The sequence below is a fragment of the Gopherus flavomarginatus genome, chromosome 8, assembly GCF_025201925.1.
Source record: "Gopherus flavomarginatus isolate rGopFla2 chromosome 8, rGopFla2.mat.asm, whole genome shotgun sequence".
Classification (NCBI taxonomy): Eukaryota; Metazoa; Chordata; order Testudines; family Testudinidae; genus Gopherus; species Gopherus flavomarginatus.
This window is the reverse complement of record NC_066624.1, coordinates 111,918,749-111,935,617: the sequence shown is the minus strand read 5'-3', so window position 1 is coordinate 111,935,617 and position 16,869 is coordinate 111,918,749. Positions and strand designations below refer to the sequence as shown.

The 16,869-nt window shown below is 48.0% G+C and overlaps 1 protein-coding gene across 2 annotated transcripts in view; it reads right to left on the bottom strand.

The window, feature by feature from the left end:
* CCDC50 (coiled-coil domain containing 50) overlaps positions 1-16,869 on the bottom strand; it is a 55,863-nt gene that overhangs the window by 25,855 nt on the left and 13,139 nt on the right. For both annotated transcript variants that reach the window (XM_050964816.1, XM_050964817.1), the window contains exons 2-4: positions 5,986-6,048; positions 4,803-4,932; positions 54-144 (exon numbers count right to left, since the gene is read on the bottom strand). In XM_050964816.1, the coding sequence (XP_050820773.1) occupies positions 54-144; positions 4,803-4,932; positions 5,986-6,048 (284 nt within the window). The remainder of the gene's footprint in view (positions 1-53; positions 145-4,802; positions 4,933-5,985; positions 6,049-16,869) is intronic.

Here is a 16,869-nt window from a genome sequence, read left to right as displayed (position 1 = left end):
CTGCACTGCTTTAATAAAAACAGCCCTGCTTCCCCCGCATCTTGAACGGTTACCTCATCTTTTTCCTCTTGTCTGCGCCGCTGCTCTGCTTCAATCACCAATTTCACCTGAATTTCCTGAGCTATCTCGCAGTCCTGCCGTTCTCTGGAAGGCAGAAGGAGGAAGAGGTTACATGCAACAAACACCATGGACATCAGCCAGACTGCAGAGCCAGAGGAGGAGAAAGGTACAGCGGACTCCAGGACCAGCATTATTATTATTTATTCTTTGTACTGGGGCTTCTATTGTGCAAGGAAACACAGAACAAAGATATAGGATGTTGGCTTTTTGGGCCAGGGACTAGGTACAAGACACAAGAAAGACAGCCGGGGGAGTGCCAGGGAACAAGGGACAGCGTTGGTCGGCATGAGAGGCAGTGGTTCCCAGCACACCAACCATCGTCAAGTTTTTTTGCAGGCATCATGGCGAAGGAGAGTTTTATGGGAGGAGGATGAAGCTGCTTTGTGCATGTTTTTTGGGGGGGGCTCCTCCCAAGCAGGAGGGGCTGCACGGAAGAACGCATGAAGGCATTTGAAAATGTAACAGCTGGTCAGTAGAGTCAGGCAGCACAGGGCGCTCATAGGAAAGCATCGACTGCAAAAGAGAGAGGATAGGCAGGGCAGGGCCTTGAAAGTGACAAGCGGCTTGTTTGCTGCCATAGAGAATGGGGAGCCAGCAGAGGGGTGACAGAGTGAGAGTTGCAGGTTAGGAAAACGAGCTTTGCAGCAGCAGCATTCTGAATGGATGCAAGCGAGACTAGAGTGCAATTGTCAAGGCCAGAGAGAAGGATCTTGCAGTAGCGGAGGTGCGAGATGACGAGCGCCTAGACAAGAGTTTTAGCTGAACAGATGGCTAGAAAAGGTCACATCTTAGAGACGTTCGTGCAGATTCTTTCTGTATAATTTGGACAGAGCGTGGACGCGAGGACCTAGAGAGAGATCCGAGTCGAAGAGGACATTGTGGGGTGGTGGTGCTGGCCACTGTGATGGAGAAAGGAGGCAGCAGAAAGGGTTTGGCAGAGGGGCACAGAGATTGGGGCTCGGTTTTAGCCATGTTCGACTTAAGCTGGCAGCTAGACATCTCCAAAAAGTCAGAGAAACAGGCTGAGATTTCAGTTTGCAGATGAGGTCATCCAAAGATCTGGTACAGAGGGAGAAGAGAAGGAGATGAAAGACATAACCTAAATCACTCACTAAGAAAGAATTTTAAACCATTTGTCGAATTTTCCATTGTTACTGAGGTTTGCATCTCTCTGCATTTCACGCAGCTCAGGCAGTGATTTTGAAATGCCCATGCAAGAGCATACTTTAAAATGTTCCCCCTTCTGAGGAAATCGGAGGGATTCAGCATCTTTATTAGAATTTTGAACATGCACCTATTTTCTCCTAGCTTCCCTCCCCTTCCCTGCCTCTCGTGGTTGAAGCCAAGATCCTTCTAGCTAAAAGGATTGGGCAGGACTATCTCCAGGTCCCAACAATTCCACTTGCTAACTGGAGGTGCTGCTTCCTATACAATGTGAAGTCTTTAAATCATGATTTGAGGCCTTCAATACCTCGGCCAGAGGTTATGGATCTATTGTAGGAGTGGGTGGGTACGATTCTGTGAGCTGCATCGGGCAGGAGGTCAGACTAGATGATCAGGGGCGGCTCTAGGTGTTTTGCCGCCCCAAGCACGGCAGGCAGGCTGCCTTTGGCGGCTTGCCTGTGGGAGGTCGCCGGTCCCACAGATTCGGTGGTGTGCCTGCGGGAGGTCCGCCGAAGCCACAGGACCAGTGGACCCTCCGCAGGCATGCCACCAAAGCCAACCTGCCTGCTGCCCTCGCGACGACCGGCAGAGCGCCCCCCGCGGCTTGCCACCCCAAGCACACGCTTGGCATGCTGGTGCCTGGAGCTGCCCCTGATCATGATGGTCCCTTCTGGCCTTAAAGTCTATGAGTGAGACTAGCCTGATACAATGCACTTGTGTGTCTGGTCACCTTCACTTTCCAGTTCTCCTGCACTAGCAACATCTAAATTCACAACTGAGTGGGTGTGAGACTTTCCTTCCGGAGCCCTCAAATGCAGGTGAACTCACCCTGCTCCAAGCATGGACCATGGTTTGGTCTAGGGCAAATCTGATCTAAGCAGGAATTTGCAGTGTCAAGTGAATCCCATGCAAATCTGCTGCCCAACAGACTACAACTGTAGTTAGGGGGTGGGTAGGTGGGGGGGGGGGAAAGAGGGGAGTCAGTCACACACACACACACACACACACACACACACACACACACACACACACACACACACACACACACACTCTGGGTCCTTTAGGACCAGAAACTCGGTGAAACCTCAGAAAACATGGCACAGATCCAGGAAGAGTAAATCTAAAGGGTCAGATCCTGAGAGGTACCAAGCACCTGCAATCCCCCTTGACGTCTGTGAGCAGACCTGAGGGGCTCTATTCACGAATGCCAGGCAATTTGTTAAATGTGAAAAACGCTCCTTCCCGCAGATGGCTAAGAGACTGCAGCACAGCTAATCTTTTCCCCCCCAAGCATGAGAGGCAAAGTCACTGCCTCTCTACTCACAGCACTGTCTAGTGTGACTGGCTGTGTGGGAATGAAAAAAAAAATTACACAAAAGCCAAAACGTTTTCATGCTCCTGTTGAGAGTCTCTTGGAATGCAATAGACTAAGCTGTTTAACCACTGAATTGCACGGATGGGTTATACTTTCTCTTTCACTGTTTGGCTGGTAATAACTGGGAACTTGGTTTAATTGCTTAACGGAGGTATGTCTGTTAAAACTTTTACTGTAGTGAAGAGGTTTCTATTTTAATGTAAGTGAACTTCAGCCCCCTACAAGTCAAATGGAAGCAGCAGGTGCCAGCACCTCCAGACATCACTGTCCTTCATCCCCAGATAGCCAGACCCACTGGGTTTGTTCTCAAAAATGCTTCATGGGTCTATGCTCCACTTTCACTGCATTACTTTTAAAAATCTGTTTAATGAAAATACTTTTGTTCATATTAGCTCTGGCAAAAAACTGGAGCAGGGTAGCGTGGCACAAAGAGAAAGGGTAGGAAGAGAAATTAAATTTAAAATGGTCCCTTTAACAGATGCTTTGTGGGACTGGGAGCAATCCCATGAAAAGCAAAATTACATGCCAGCGCAGGTTGTGCACACGTGTGTGTGTACACACACACGCACGCATGCCTATTAGCTTTGGTGCTATTAGGACAGGCAGGATGTGCAGGTTACTCAACCACATTTAGGAAGAGCTCTTAGAACTAATGTAGAAGACCTGATTCCTCATTAAAAACTCAAAACAAAAAAAAATCCATTTCCAGGTGTTTCCGTCCTTGCATTTATCTTCCCAAGTTCTTCTTAACTTTGGAAATCTAGGATTTGAAAAAGCCTCAGAAAAATAGGATATTAAGATATTGATTTCTTAAGAGACTGTCCGCTCCTGCTTCCTTACTCTCCAATCCCCTTTCAATAGGAAATCCTCCTGGTTTAGCTGTGGTGGTGAAGTCATTCTCTAGACAGGGCTTCATGCTCACAGGCAGGAAAGAGGTGCAGGAGCTGACAGAGGATTAAGAACGTGAGATCCAGTTGCACATCCATAACATCCCCAGCCTTCCACATCTCTTCTTGCAGAGAGGCTAGAGTACACAGGAGCGGAACTGCTGCTAATAGGATGCTTTTCCAACCTTTAGCAGGAAGCTGCAGCCATTCTGCCAGCAGAGCAGCTTGCTGGGTTAGCAATTCCCATTGTTCAGGGTCCCAACAGCATCAAAACCTGCTGAAAAGTGAGGCTAGTCGGCAAATAATGATATTCGCTGTAGACTGTAATGTGAACCTTGTGCGCACACACGCTCATGCAATTTACATGGTCAGAGTAGATAGCTGCTAGAAAAATAAGCATGTCTTTTATACACATACATTCACTCTTCCTTCTCTATTCAGCCAAAGTGATTTAGGGACATCAAAACCGACAGGGTGAACAGGGAGTTAAACGATTAGGTCAGAGAGTGATTTATGTTTGTCCAGGCACAAAGTGAAACTCTTACTTTCCTCTAAGAGATTTTTATCTAAGATTAAGGAAAACAAGAGAAAAAAAAATCAAGTCTCCATGGGAGAGGGCGAGTCTCCTCTGAAACATGCTGCATCACAAATGGTGTCTGCCTCCACAAACTCCTAAAAACCTGAAGGCATAGTACAGAGGGAGCAAAGTCAGAAGATACACAGCTACCTACACTACTCAGTAGCACAGACACTCACGATGGAAACAAGCTGATAGCTGCAAATCTTATAACAGGGGGATTCATCACAATACATGGCATTTTTGTAGCCCTTTATATGCTCAAAGCTATGCCAAACATTTGCCAGCAGTGACGGGGGTGACTAAGCTTTCCCCACTTCACAGACAGGCCAAATGAGACAAAGGAAGATGACCTGCCCGAGACCAGGGGGTGAATCAGTTGGCAGAGCCAAGATTAGAACCCACAACCAGAGCTGGGTGACATTTTTCAGCCGGAAAATGTTTTTCGACCATAAAAAGCAGATCTGAGTCGACTTCCCATGTTGCCCGCCGTAAGCTAGATCCAGTTAGCGTTTACAGACATTGATTTGTATTCCGTACAGGGGAGAGAGAAACAGGAGCACAAGAAGAGCCCTTGGCATGGACTCTGTTTGCTAACGATCAGCTGAAAGCACAGCAGCAGCTTGAAGGGCAGTGACTCAGTGAAACAAGCGCTCGCGCGACTCCACCCCGCACTCACATGTCTTTGTAGCGCTTCTGGATTTGGGCTCGTGCTTTCAGATCCTCCTCCTCCTGCAGCTGCTTGGCCACCTGCAGGTCATGTTGCACCAGGCGGTTGCGCTGAACATTTGTTGCCAAGTGATGTTCAACTGGAAAGAAATGGAAGAGGAACGTCAGTATCAATGTCGGTATGTAAATAGCCCGGTGAGCTTCAAAGACGGTGTGCTTTGCATCAGGGAAATGCCAGGCAGCCCCTGAAATGACGGGAGAGGTTCTCCTGTGGGCATAGGTTATTCACTCCCCGAGAGGTTGTAGCTAGGTCAACAGAAGAATCCCATCCGTCTATACCGAGGGTTCAGTTGGCTTAACTATGTCGCTCAGGTGTGTGGGTTGATGTAACTTGTTAGCATAGACCCAGCCTAAGTAAAGGGAAGCAGGTTTTGAACTGGGACAGTCTCAATTAGTTACAGTGACTTTTTACCATATTGAAGCTCAACACAATCCTTATTAGATTAACCTCTTCATTTTCACTACAGAAGAAATTGTAAATAGCCATAAAGTGATTGGATCTCTCAAGTCATTCCTGCCCCAAAGTCAGAGCTGCAGCGAGTGACTAAGTAACAGATACAGCAACTGGACAGTGTCAAAGTAAAAATAATGACCAAGGTATGCCCCAACCTGAGACATCTTAAAGAGGCCTGATTTTCAAAGGACAGGTGCTCAACACTTCTGAAAATCAGATTCCTTTAAGGTGCCTCAGGCTGGGCACCTACAACTTGAGGTTTCTGAAATTTTTAGGCACTTTTGAAAATCTGGGCCAATATTTTAAAAACAGAAACACACCACTGGCGTAAAGTTTTACCAGAACCACCTTAAAGAGATTTAGGCCCAAAGAGATCACTTCATCCACCACTCAAATGCAGCCATCGCTGGGGTTTAGCATGCCAATTGTTTAACAGTGCGCAGCAACTGTTAAAGGTAGGAAGAATAATCTGATTCCAATTCGAAGTAGAGTTTTTGTTAGCAACACTGCTATTGTAAGGGGATAGAACACCCAATAGCAAAAAATTTAAATCCCTTATAGAAAACCCACCGTTGCTCCAGTGACTCTTCTGCCCTCTTTGCTTCCCTGTCTCTGCACTTCGGACCCTACTGGGACAGAGTCAATGCAAATCAAGTGCAAACGACAGACAGACACTTACTCTCCTGCTCCTGCAGGCTGTGAGCGAGGGTGTGATCCTCCAGCACGGCGAAGTCTCGGCACACTGCATGGGGGAAGGAGAGTGGCAGAGGGTCAATGCCAGGAACACAAAAAGGTCCAGGAGCATGGGGAAGACAAACAGCTGCGCATCAGACAGAATCTACCCCCCCCCCCCTTCTGCTGGGCTCTGGTGTGAGCTTTCCTTTCCCACTCAGTGAGTAGTTCTAGCATGCACTTCCTTCTCGTCCTCACCTTCAGCCCCTACCAATTCCACTGCCTGCACCTCTGCTCACGTTTCTTAGGACGTCCTGCCCTGCCCATGCTTTCAACACAGCCAGCTCCAAGCATTCGAGAACCATGAGACAAATGCGAAAAAAGGGGAGATTCATCATGCTCTTTGTATTGGTCTTTTGGGGGTCACATGTGCAAACTTGTTCTCTGCAACCATGGGCTAAAAACTGAGATTCTGTTGTGTTCACCTAACTTCAGCGCCCAAAGATTTACGACAAACAACGAACACGCGAGACTCACCATAAAATCACGAGAGCCCCAGCTCCTGGAGTCAAGTGGATAGGTCAGAGGTGGGCAAACCATGGCCCGGGATCATCCTGCCCGGCCCTTGGGCTCCCGGCCAGGGAAGTTAGCCCCCGGCCTCTCCCCTGCTGTCCCTCCCCCTCGCAGCCTCAGCTTGCCGTGCCCAGCACTCTGGGTGACGGGGCAGCAAGCTCCTGCTGGGCAGCGCAGCTGCCAGTCCTGCTTCTCTGAGCAGGATGGTAAGGGGGTGGTGGGGCTGGATAAGGGGTAGGGGGTCCCAGGGAACGGGGGGGTGGATAGGGAGTGGAGTCCCAGGGGGCGGTTAGCAGCAGGGGTGCCAGGAGGGGCGGTCAGGGGACAGGGGGACAGGATGGGTCAGGGGTTCTGAGGGGAGCAGTCAGGGGACAGGAAGTGGGAGGGGGCGGGGCCAGCCTGTTTGGGGAGGCACAGCCTTCCCTACCCGGCCCTCCATACAGTTTTGGAAGCCCGATGTGGCCCTTGGGCCAAAAAGTTTGCCCACTCCCGAGATAGGCGGAGAGTTCAGCCTTGTTTTTTTTAAAGAAAAAGCAAGCTCCACAGCCACAAAGGCTAGAAAAAAAGCTTCAGAATGTGCCCCCCGTGCACCCTAAAGGCTCAAAAAGCAGAAGGCAAATAAACATCAAATCTATTATTTTTACAGGATCTTGTGATTTTTAAAGCCAATCCCATGATTTTTGTGAGCCTCAGTTATAGTTTTTGAGCATTTGGGGTTGGCACTATGATCTCAGGCCCCTCCCTGCTTTGCCACCCTGGGCACCCTGAACTGGGGAGTCAGACCAAGCTGAGTAGGGTGGGACTTGATTAAGGGTTTGAATTTTTTCTCAATTCCCACCCAAACCAAGTTCTTGGGACTTTTTTTTGGGGGGGGGGGGAGGGTGGGGAGGAGGTAGCTTCAAATGATTTGCTCTGAAAACTAAAAGGAAATTACTAGTACATTTTACTTTTTGTTTATGTCTCTCTCAGACAGGCTGATTTCAGCTCTCCTGTGTGTGGCATGTGCCTGATTTACTTTGAAAGGTACAAGGAGTTAGGGCAGGCTACTGTCCACTGGTGGTGACTCCTTGGAACTGACTGGGTGGGGTCCAACCATGTGGCATTAATCGATTATTTTCGCTCAGTGCCCCAGAAGAGGGCAGTAAACAGTAATAATGAATAGCCCTCTCAAAGTCAATGAGAATATGCTCTTCATACACTTTCCGTGTCAACAGATATTTTCTATTGTAGCACGCAGTTGATCCCTCTGCCTGTGAGCAAGAATCTCCATAATTGGAGTATCTAATCCCCTTTGCACAGACATCTCAGACCACAACTGCACCTACGTGGTATGGCGGATTTATACTGAAAGTGTTGAGGCCAGGCAGTGCCGGCCTTGGAGTGGGTCACCTGGGTGACTGCCCGGGGCGCGGTGCGGCAGTGCAGAGGTGCACACTGCCAGTGCGGAATCAGAAATGGCTCCCGGCTGGCAGCAGAGTGCCGTATGTGTGTGTGTGTGTGGGGGGGGTCAGATTTCTCCCTGCTCCCTCCCAGCCAAGGAACATGGGGGGGGTGGAGGGGGGAGTGATGCACAGATACTGCTCAACCCCCCCTTGAGTTTCTCCATGTCTCCCAGGGGTTAGGGATGAAGGCTCGAGGACACAGGGAACCAGGGGAGCCCACACGGGCTAGGAGCGCTAAAATACAAGTTCACCCAGGGTACCATTTTCCCTAAGGCCGGCCCTGCCTGGCTCCAACCCTGTGAGGTTTGTTTACAAAATCTCAACATTTTCTGTGGAAAAAAACAGACAGAAAACGAGGGGGCAGGGGGAGAAGAGAGAATGAAGGGGTTGTGGGGGGGCTTTATAAGATTTCAGCAGGAAAAAACCACAATCCATTTTACAACCAGCTGTACTCAGCACCTGAAAGATCAGGCCTAGGAGTGTGGGCTCCCATGGAAAACAGCAGCAAAAAACTTTCAGTAAGTGCAGGATCAGGTCCTTAGCACAAGAATAAGGGAGCTCTCAGTATAAAATTCTTAAAAAAGGAACTGAGAATGGCCCGGAGACAAACTAAACAGGAAGAGGTTCACCCTGCCTCCCTCCGGCTCCAGTCTGGGAGGAACATATTTTGCATGTCACAGCTTTGGAAATGCCTGACACTTTCACACTTCTAATTTCAAAGGGATGCTATTTCCACACCATGGGAAAACACTAGGGTTTATTTTTAACTTGTTATGCTAGCCAGCAGTAGTAACAGACTCTCTCTCTCATACACACACACTTCAGTCTCTCCACAGTATGTATGTGCCAACATCTGTATGAACTGAAAATAAACTGTGACTTGTGCCCCAACCATGCAAAACATGGGACCAATCCTGCAGCTCTTCCATGCACTGGGTTTCTATCCAGCTTAGTGGGAGTTACATGCAGGACATCTTGCAAAACTCAAGAATTAGAGAATTCTAGTACTTTGATTTTTCTGACAGGCCAATGTGATGGACAGTAGGACGCAGAAGAGGAATCTCTTATATTTATATAGTGTTACCATTCCAAAGAATCATAACTATAGCTGAGTAAAACATTTTCAGTGAAGACACATTTTTTCAGGCCACCGAAACTACACATGTATCTCACGAAGTGGGTATTCATCCACAAAAGCTCATGCTTCGAAACTACACAGACTTCTATCCAAATGTTTGAGAAAGTGTCAGATGAAAAAAAAAAATATTTAAATAGTATGTTTCAGCCATTTAGATAGGAAACGTTTTGATTTTCATCTATTTTGAAACTTAGCTCAATTTAAAGGATGCAAAAACACCCAAACACAAAATGTAAGACTGAAAAGCAGTGTGTCATTTGGGATTGAACAAAAACATTGTTAGATCAAAAGGGTGAGACAGCCCCCCCCAGAAAGAACAGTTTTGGTTTTAACCAAATTTTTTCATTCCATCCTCTGAACTGAAAAAATCAATTATTCACACAGCAATAAGCACAGTAAACTTTCTGAACTTTTATGTCTGAACTGCTTCACCCGACACTGAAATGCTGTCACTTCCCAGGTGGAAGTGGCCACTGCTTTACGGAGGATAGCAACAGTTCAGAATAGTTTTGAAGAGGAATTGGTACACACCTAATACCACAAGGGCACAGGAATAGCTTGGCTGGATGTTTCATCTGCAAGACAAATCCAGTCAGTGGTGCTAGAACTAAGGGTGCTTCTGCACCCCTGGTTTGAAGTAGTAACAACAAACATCAAATACAGAGTGGGCTTTGGATCCGGCCCTGAATATGAGAGTGAGAGAGAGAGAGAGAGAGTCAGGTGGCGAGGACAAGAGTTACAGCAGTAAGATCCCACTGTGACTCACTTTAAATGTATTTCACTCTGGATGACTCAATTATGAATTTTTGTTACTGCTATAAAAAAAATCAAGGAAGATGATACAAAACACTGGCTAATGGTAACTGCCCACAGGAAACAAGGTCATGCATAAACAAACAAAATCTTTCTCTAGCTTCCCAGTTGGCCAGCTGACTACAAAAAGCACAGTACAATCTCGACTGGCAACGGATGCACAGGGGAGGCCCAGGACTGGAATAGCAGAAACTGTGTGTGTAGGAGGAAGCGAACCCAGCAGAAATCTGTCAGCTCAGTCCCTCATTTTCATATGCACTAAATATACATTAAATTCACAAACATCTGCAAAGCAACGATCCTGCCCTGCATTTACTGCAGCATGGAACCATCTATCAGAGGATTTCCCAGCACTTCACAAACACTAGAGAAATGAGCCACGTCGCTCTAGTCTACTCATTACACAATTGGAGTAAATTATTTGGTCTGCAGAAGAGAAGGGGGGGGGGCGGAATTTGATAACTGTACCTGAAAGGGGATTCCAAAGAGGTTGGAGCTTGGCTGTTCTCAGTGGTACCAGATGACAGAACAAGGAGTAATGGTCTCAAGTTGCAGTGCGGGAGGTCTAGGTTGATATTAGGAAACACTATTTCACTAGGAGGGCAGTGAAGCACTGGAATGGGTTACCTAGGGAGATGGTGGAATCTCCTTCCTTAGGGGTTTTTAAGGTCAGTCTTGACAAAGCCCTGGCTGGGATGATTTAGTTGGGGATTGGTCCTGCTTTGAGCAGGGGGTGGGACTAGATGACCTCCAGAGGTCCCTTCCAACCCTGAGATTCTATGAAATCAAGAGACAGAATAAACAGGCCTAAGTCTTTAGTCCTATGCTCTATAGATCCTTATACCACACTCCTCGCAATAAGCAGTGCTGCCAACTCTCATGATAATTAGTGTTTTCCTTAAAGCCCCAGCTCCTGGAGTCAAGTGGATATGTGATAATTTCAGCACTGTTTCTTACTTTTTCTGTAAGTTTCTAGCCCTCGTGGTTGTGCAGAAAGCTTCACAATGTGACCCTAGTGCACCCTAAAGGATCAAAAAGCAGAAGGCAAATAACGAGAACACCAGATCTATTATTATATAATCTCACGATTTTAGGTGAGCCTGACTCCTGATTTTTGAACATTTGGGGCTTGCAACCCTGCCGTAGTAATGGAGTGTTTTCCCATAGCACAGCGAGCAATGCAACTCTCATCTATAATATGTTGTCTCAACCTCTCCCCAGGGGAGTCTTTTGTTTTGGATTTTATTTTAAATCAATCTCTCATTCACACCACTATGTGTTTCTGTTAGAGAAGGTAAGTTGAAGAAATGCACCTTGCACTGGGAGCTGAGGGTGGTGGGATTTGCGGGATGGCCGCTTTTTTTTTTTTGTTTGTTTGTTTTTGGGGGGAGGAGTTGGTCCACAGGCCAGGATTGGCTCCTGAGAAATAACTCCCTCCTGCAAGGATGACTTTTATTCTTACTGTAGAACAAGGGTCGGCAATCTTTCAGACGTGATGTGCTGAGTCTTCATTTATTTACTCTGATTTAAGGTTTTGCGTGCCAGTCGTACATTTTAATGTTTTTAAAAAGGTCTCTTTCTCTAGTTTAGTTATATAGTATAGACTTATTGTTGTATGTAAAGTAAATAAAGTTTTAAAAATGTTTAAGAAGCTTCATTTAAAAATTAAATTAAATTGCAGAGCCCCCCGGACCGGTGGTCAGGACCTGGGCAGTGTGAGTGCCACTGAAAATTAGCTGGTGTGCCACATTCGGCACATGTGCCATAGATTGCCTACCCCTGCTGCAGAAAGTTTCATTGTGCTAGAGGAATGAAATTGTTGACCACGGCTTTAGTTGATCTTTTGTACACTCTGGGCCTAAGCCAGGGGCGACAGATTCTTCTTAAAAGTGGGGGGACCACAAGGCCCCATACCCTCTATGGCCCTGTCCCACCCTCTCTCTTCCCCCTACATGCCCTGACCTCAGCCAAGCCAGAAGCTGTAGCCCGGCCTGGGGAGGAGGGGCCTGAGAGCAGCCCCTGGCCCATGTCCCCAGACCCCCCCACCCATTGCAGGCGAACGATCCACAGCTCCCCATGCTGCTCTTACTCCAACCGGGTTCTGGTTCCGGCCTGGTGGTGAGGCCTCAGGAGCCAACAAGCCAGAGTTGGGTTGGGGTAAGAGCCACCCAGGGCAGCTGTGGGGAGACACGGACCCTTCACCTGCCCTGGGCAGGGACAAAGGCCAGAGACTGTTCTCAGACCCCCCCCACCTCGGGCAGGTGTGGGGTTTGTGGCTCCCCACAGCTGCCTGGGCTCCCTGGCCAAGCTCCAGCTTCCAGCCTGGCTGGGGAGCAGGGCCGAGGAAGGGAAGAGGGCCAGCCCCATTGCCTTTCACAAGACAGAGCGCCATGGCCCCCCGACCTAGACCATGGAGTACTTTGAAGATAAAGACAAAGACCCTGAACTTGACTCGCTATTCTTGGAGAAGCCAGTGTGAAGAGCAGAAATCAGGTGTGATGTGCTCACGGTAGCTTGTGTTGCTAGGGAGAAGCACTGCAGCCTTCTGTACCTCTTGGAGTACCTCCCAAGTGTTAATAGCCAGTCATTGAGTACAGCTTTCTGAAGTAAGCCATGCATGCCAGGAGGAGAGCGACAGACAGCCTTATACAATAGCCTTGTATTTGCTCAAGCAAGCATTTGGACTCATTCTTGCAGCACTGAAGAATCCACTTGGCCATAGATGCAACGTGCTTATTTGCTCTGACCGCTCCAGTACAGCTCTCCCTGTGGGCAGCCAAAGCTGCTGGCTGCACCTGAGGAAGCCTTTTGCCATCATCAGACACCAGCCTGGGTTGAAGGCTGTTGTAACTTTATTGCCAAGGTCCCGTCGTTCTGAGAACGACGTTGAAAGTAAGATGGAAGGGCGAGTACTACTGACGGGCCAGACACTGAACAGCTGTGACTCCCACTGAAGCTAGGAAGAATTGCGGGTGCACAGCACCAATCAGGATTTGGCCCTGTGTTACAGGAAAGAAGTCAATATGACAGCAACAGTCATAAGGCTCAAGAAAACCCGCACAGCCTTCGCTATGGGCACGCGTCATGTTTTGGGGCAAATACAAGTGACTAGTTCCCTGCACTGTTCTCAGCCCACACCCGGCCCTTTGAAAGTAAGCCCCTCAACCTGTGCAACTAAATCTATATGAAAGATCCTCATGGCTACATTCGATTTGTGCTGCAACTGGGCACAGAGTTCTAGCTGAGATGGAGTGACCCAAAAGGGGAATGGAGAAGCTCACTCCTCCATCTCCGCAAACAAACCTAAATCAAAGAAATTCCATGTCCTTAAGTTACATGCAATAAAAAAGAAAACAGATTAATGCATAGTCCATATCATGAATTAACTGGACTTCACCTCTTGAGGCCCACACTGGGGGCTATCAGACAGTCGTAGAAGCAGCAGGGACACAAGCAGAAATGCTCCAACTGGCAAGTTTGTGTTATGCTTTGTCAGACAACAGGTTTACTCTCCTGCAAATAAGCTGGCTTTGCCACAGCAGGGGGCTAGGCCATGCCAAACACTTCCCACCCAGCTGGGAGAGACAGAGATGCCAGTGTAGGACTCTCAGATGCTCCTTTCAGCTCCCACAGCAGCAGGAAGTGTCTTCATGGGAAAGACCTCCAGAGGCGCTGCTGGAACAGGCAGCAGGATGCCACCTCCACAAAGGAGGAAGCAAAGGTGTTGAGGATGAATCCGCCCTGCTGCAGGGGTCACACAATGGACTGATCACCACCTAGGGCCCAAGGACAGGTCTTCTGTAGCAGGGTGAATGAAACCCTAAATGCTGAGACCCTTCTGAAAATGGACAGCATTGCATAGCACCTGTGGTTTATTACCATGTCCCTGGAGTCACTGCTGAGATCCCAACCTGCCAAAGGGCAGAGACAAACCAAAGGCATGAAACACATACCAATGTAAAGGACACTTCAGCATTTGTAGCTTTCCCCTATTGCCTCAACTTCTTAAGTCAGCATATCCAACGCCAGTTGGCAGCAGAGAAAGAGAGAGAACCACAGAGTCAGCAGGGGCACCAGCAAATTGAGGTCTACCTATTATTTATTTGTATAAACAAAACAAAGAAAGAGCAAAAGTGAAGTGCAGGGGAGAGCACACTGTGTTTGTCCCCACTGTACCATGCTGCACCAAACGGCAGCTGCCTTAATACACTGACAACAAGAGCAGCTCCCTCTTACACAGCTTCACATGCCACACACATGCCCTGAAGTCTCAAACCCTACAGCTACATCCATCTGACAAAGTCCAGTAGCTTATGCGGCCTTTCTGCTGTGTTCCGAGTTATCGCCCATTTCTACAGCCAAGGGGCTGGTCAGCCTCCCCGGAGACGTTTCTTTTTGCATGTACCAAAATCTAGCTTTTTCCTACCATTTTCCCTCAGCTGTTCCATTCACAAAACAAACTCTGCTTACGAAACACGGGAGCTGCTAGCAAGTCAGAGTCACAGTTGGTGTGGAACCTCTGCATTTCTACACTCTCAAAGCCTGAGCAGGGGTACAGAAGGGACAAGGTAAAGCAGTTTAGTCAGCTAAAAACCCCACAGAACTGTCGAATCGTTGACAAGTTAGGCTGAGAGCGGCAGATGCACTCAGCTCCAGCCCAACAGGTTTGGAAGGATGCTGAGTTATTCAAAAACTCTCCTGAACATCTCTTTTCCAATTTGGGTAACTTCTCTGAAGGCTGCAAATTGCTTCCTTGAATCACAGAGTTAAATGTGACTCAGACGACACTGATCGGAGATAACTGAGAAAGAGCCAGAAGGCAGTTTCCAGAGGAAACATGCGACTCACTGACATTCACCCCCAAACAATGAGTGAAACTGCTCTGCAAGGCACTTGCACTGATCTCACATCCTCCCTCCCTCCCCGTTGCACAGCTAAGGTCCTAGGGCTGGCATGCTAATGCATGGTTCGAACAAGCACCTCTTTAGGTTTCCCATAACAACCCTAGACAGCTTGAACTTGGGTTCTACAGACGACGTTAAGACCTTTTTTGTTTCTTGCAGTCCATGCAGGGGCATGAAATCAGGAAACTGCTGCAGAGAGAGGAATTCGACTTTGGGAGAAGGCAGATACAGTGCGGAAAGCAGGGTTGTCCATGAGACCTTAATACTTTTCCTTCTTTGTCTTCCAGCCCAGGGTCATGGCATTTAAAGCCCTAGCTGCTCAGGTTTTCGAAAGTGACGAGTGATTTGGCGTACTTCTGGCTTGGGATGCCCAATTCGAGGCACCTTAAAAGGAGCTAGATTTTCAGCAAGCTCTGAGCACCCAGCCCTGGAGAATCTGTCTCCCATTAAAGACAGTCCAATTGGGCCGCCAAAGGCACTGGACTCTCTTGAAAATCCTGAATAGCATCTTAGCGCTGAAGTGGGAAATGGTTCCAACCCCCAAGAGCTTACAACTTAACTTCACCCAAGATGTAATGGGGCGGGGGTACAAGAACACAGATGGGTAGCGGAGGAGGATACAGGAACAAGATTATAATTACTCAGGAAACACTGGTACGTCCTGCATGATGAGGTGGGAGACCCCAGCGAGCCCACCCAAGAGAAAGTTTTTGAGGAGACGTTTTGGATTATACTGGAAGAAAGCTGCCTCTGTCACTAACTGCAGCAGGCCTTTTGGATTTTTGGTATTATATTCTCACTAGGGCCTGATTCAGCCCACACAGAACTCAATGCCCAAACTCCCATTCACATTAGCGACTCAGGATCTGGCCCCCAATGTGTTACACTAAACCAATCAGTGATGCAGCAGAGCACAGACACGTTCTCCGAGGAGACCAGGTTATTGTTGCCTTGCGCTCCAGGGCACATCAGAATTGGTAACGTTTTACATCCCCTCTGCACTGCGCGAGGAGCAGGGAGGAGTGAATTGGGCACCCTGTGTGCTGATCCCAGCCCTAGGAAACTCAAGAGCCATGCAGTTCCTACGGAGAGCAACAGGAGCTCAGGATGCTGAACACCAAATAGCCTGTGGCTCATTATATGTACAAAACGGTCCTTCAAAACCGTCACATGGAAAGGATTAAGCAGCCTTCTTTTCTTCAGTGGATTAGCTCTGCACGATTTGGTGCCCACTGCCCACCTTTCGACTTTCATTTAAACCAAGTGCAGAATCGGTCCCTTCACAAAGAATCCAGGCACTTCTGTATGCACCCCAGGCTACATTACACACAGCACTAGGAACAGCTGCATGCCCTGAAGATTTGACAGGCACAGAGCGAATATCTCACTAAACATTTGCACTCTTTGGGGGCATTTCTTTCCTGTTGTATTCTGGTGCATTTGCTTTCCTACATTAACTCACTTTCTCTTCAGCATTTCGAGTGACGTTGTGCCATGCAAGGGACATGCTGGATTTCCCTGACAGGCTGCGCTTCTCATTTCTGCTAAATCCAAAATTAAATTCCTCTTCAAATCTGCCAGTTTCCCGCAGTGGCTCCAGTGCAACGGTCAGCAGTGTTCTGAAGAGACAGGATCATGCATCTTGGATGCTTTGCTGGCATTTTTAACCCCTCGACCGTTCAGCATGGTGAAGGGGCTCATATGGTCGCTCAGGAGATGCACGGACAGATGTAAAGGGGGCTGGTAAAGAGTTCGCTGGATAATGTGAAGTGTCAGCTCTCCCAACATGTCACCACTGGCTCAATCCTTAGAGATAAGACTTAGAAAAATATATAAAGGAGGACAGCACTAAATGAATGAGAGAGCTCTCTATGTTCCTCTGGGAAAGATTACGGACTCCATGTTGAGCACTTCTTCACTGACTTCAGTAACGTCATTACAGATTATACAGACCCTGCTGTTGTGAGTACGGACGAGAGTTTTAGCTGTGTGGATGGATACGAAAGCCCATATGTTACAGA